The sequence below is a fragment of the Gallus gallus genome, chromosome 32 (genome assembly GCF_016699485.2).
Source record: "Gallus gallus isolate bGalGal1 chromosome 32, bGalGal1.mat.broiler.GRCg7b, whole genome shotgun sequence".
NCBI classification, from domain to species: domain Eukaryota; kingdom Metazoa; phylum Chordata; class Aves; order Galliformes; family Phasianidae; genus Gallus; species Gallus gallus.
Genome location: NC_052563.1, coordinates 65,265 through 67,554, shown reverse-complemented (window position 1 = coordinate 67,554; position 2,290 = coordinate 65,265). Strand labels below are relative to the sequence as shown.

The following is a 2,290-nucleotide window of genomic DNA, read 5'->3' as shown; positions in this document are numbered from 1 at the left end:
GTCTGGTAAGCCAGCAGAAGGCACCCGCTTGGCAGGTGGATTGAGAGATCCCTTCTGCCTGGGAAGCTGATTGCCTGCATACAGGAAGAGGCCTTGGGTATGGGTTTTCACATCCCCCGAACATTAGCACATGATGGGTGCATAACACGGACGTGTCTACCTGCAAGGTCAGCATCAGGCATGTGACTTGAAAGGTCACGGTGAGATTTCATCTGTGTGGCGTGCTGGAAGGCCAAAAGGAGCTGATGGATCTACCCTGGAGGGTAGATGGTGAGAGGATGGCACTTTCCGTCTACCTGAACTGGTGGAAGACATTTGATACTGCCCTGTATGAGACCCTTCCCTCTGAAGAGAGAGGGGTGAGGCGTGAATTGATGGATGGACCACTCACTGTATGTCGAATTGGATGGATGGTCACAGCCAGAGTTGTGGTCAACCGCTCAGTGGCTGTGTGGATACAATGGTATTTTTCAGGAGTCTGCAAGTGCTGCTGGGCTTGGGGCTCGGGTTCTGTTCAGCATATGGTGTGACAGAGCAGCCCGACCCCAGCCCGGGGGTGGGCACGCACTGCTGGGGAGCCCGCGTGCTGACAGAGGCCGGCACCCTCCAAGCAGGCCTTGTTCCCTACAGGCAGCAGCATCAGCTGGAGCTGGAGGCAGCCCACGTGCCTGGGGCTGTGCTGCCGGAGCTGGTGGAGGCAGAGCTGGTAAGGGGCAGAGCCCAGCGCACCCTCACCCTGTCCGACAAGGTTCTCCTCGGGGACAGGGCTCCCTGCAGTGCTGGGGCTGCCACTGTCCTGCACGAGCTCCGGCTGTGCAGCAGGGCCTGACCAGCGCCCCTGCCCCATCTTCACCTACAGGAGAAGAAGGAGCAGGCGAGGAGACGAGGGCTCGCCTTCTGGATGAAGTGAGTATCCCCTCATTGCCCTGTGCCCAGCCAGCAGCAGCCGGGCTCCAGGCAGTGGGCTGATGGCCTGGACCCCGCTGCAGCCGGCGGGGCTCCCGGGCGGCCCCTTTGGTGCTGTGTGGGGCTGTGCTGCCGTGGGGTCGGAACGCCTCATTCCCAGCCCGGCCGTCTTTTGCCCCCCAGGACAATCTGCCTCATCTTCGTCAGCCTCCTGCTGCTGCTCGTTGCCGTGCTGGGCTCTGCAGTGCTGTACGCCCAGCACTATGACCAGGAGCTGTTGTATCGGCTCCTGCTGCGAGTGCTGCCCCAGGCAATGTACGCTTCCCCGGCGTACTTTGCGAGCAGGAGCCTGCGTGTCGTCTGTGATGGGCTGCTGCCCATCTGACCGCCCCTCTCAGTCCCCCCTCCCAGCTCGGGGCTGCGCAGTGGTGGGGTGCAGGGAGAGAGCTCTGTCCCCACGGAAGGGGCCTCTCCTGTGCTCCTGCCCCCAGGGGCGCACAGGCACAGCTGTGGGGCAGTGCCGGCAGGCGGCTGAGTGCCACCACTTTGGACTTACAAATAAGTTGGTACTGTCGTCGTCAACTGAACACCACCACCTCCGACGACCCATCAGACTGAAGATGTGCACCTGACGCCAGGACGTGGCTTCTTGGATTCTTTGAGTCTTCGTAGCAATTTCCTTCAGCTGGTTACCTGTAAGGCTTATGAATTGTAATTAGCCCATTAGGCAATGTTACCTCCAGTGGGCTGTTGTCAGTTGTTAAGAACGCTGTCAATAAATGGATGTGTATTAATCCTCTGAGTTTGGATGACTCCATTGCGGCAGTGACCCTTTGTTGACCAGGGGAGGCGCGACTCAGGAGATGGAAAAAGATTCACCCCCTCAAAATGCACTGAGTGGGACGAGACATAGATTGATATGTATACGTCATAAAATATTTTACAAACGGGCAACAAACCCGAAAACGAGTGGGACATCAGACCTCGTTTTTGTGAAAGGAATGCGTCAGCGTCCAGAAAAGACCAGCAAGGACTGATGGGGGTGAATAGAGACCAATAGGAATCAGTAGAAACCAATTGGAATGCACCCCTGTGTGCCTCGAGGCCAGTGCTGGCCTCTCAGGGTGGGGCTGTGTCTTCAGACCCTCAGTCCTGTGCTGAGCTCTCTAACTGTGGTAGTGGCTTGAACTCCCCGGATTGGTTCCAGCCTGTCAGGCTGTGGCTTCAGGCCCTGGGGCCGGTGCTGGCCTCTCTAGCAGTGGCTTCAGGCCCCAGGGCACGTGCTGGCCCTTTGGGCTGTGGCTTTAGGCCCTGGAGCTGGTGCTGGCCTCTCGATGCCGTGACTCTGGCTTTAGGCCCAGGGCTGGTGCTGGCCTCTCAGGCT

The 2,290-nt window shown here is 58.8% G+C and overlaps 1 protein-coding gene across 1 annotated transcript; it reads left to right on the top strand.

Moving 5' to 3' along the window:
* The first annotated feature begins 460 nt into the window (after positions 1-460).
* LOC112531368 lies at positions 461-1,700 on the top strand. The gene is made up of 3 exons (XM_025146396.2): positions 461-706; positions 860-906; positions 1,090-1,700. Exons 1-3 carry the CDS (start codon positions 461-463, stop codon positions 1,289-1,291), a joined length of 495 nt encoding a protein of 164 aa, XP_025002164.2. The 3' UTR covers positions 1,292-1,700.
* The last annotated feature ends 590 nt before the right edge of the window (positions 1,701-2,290 follow it).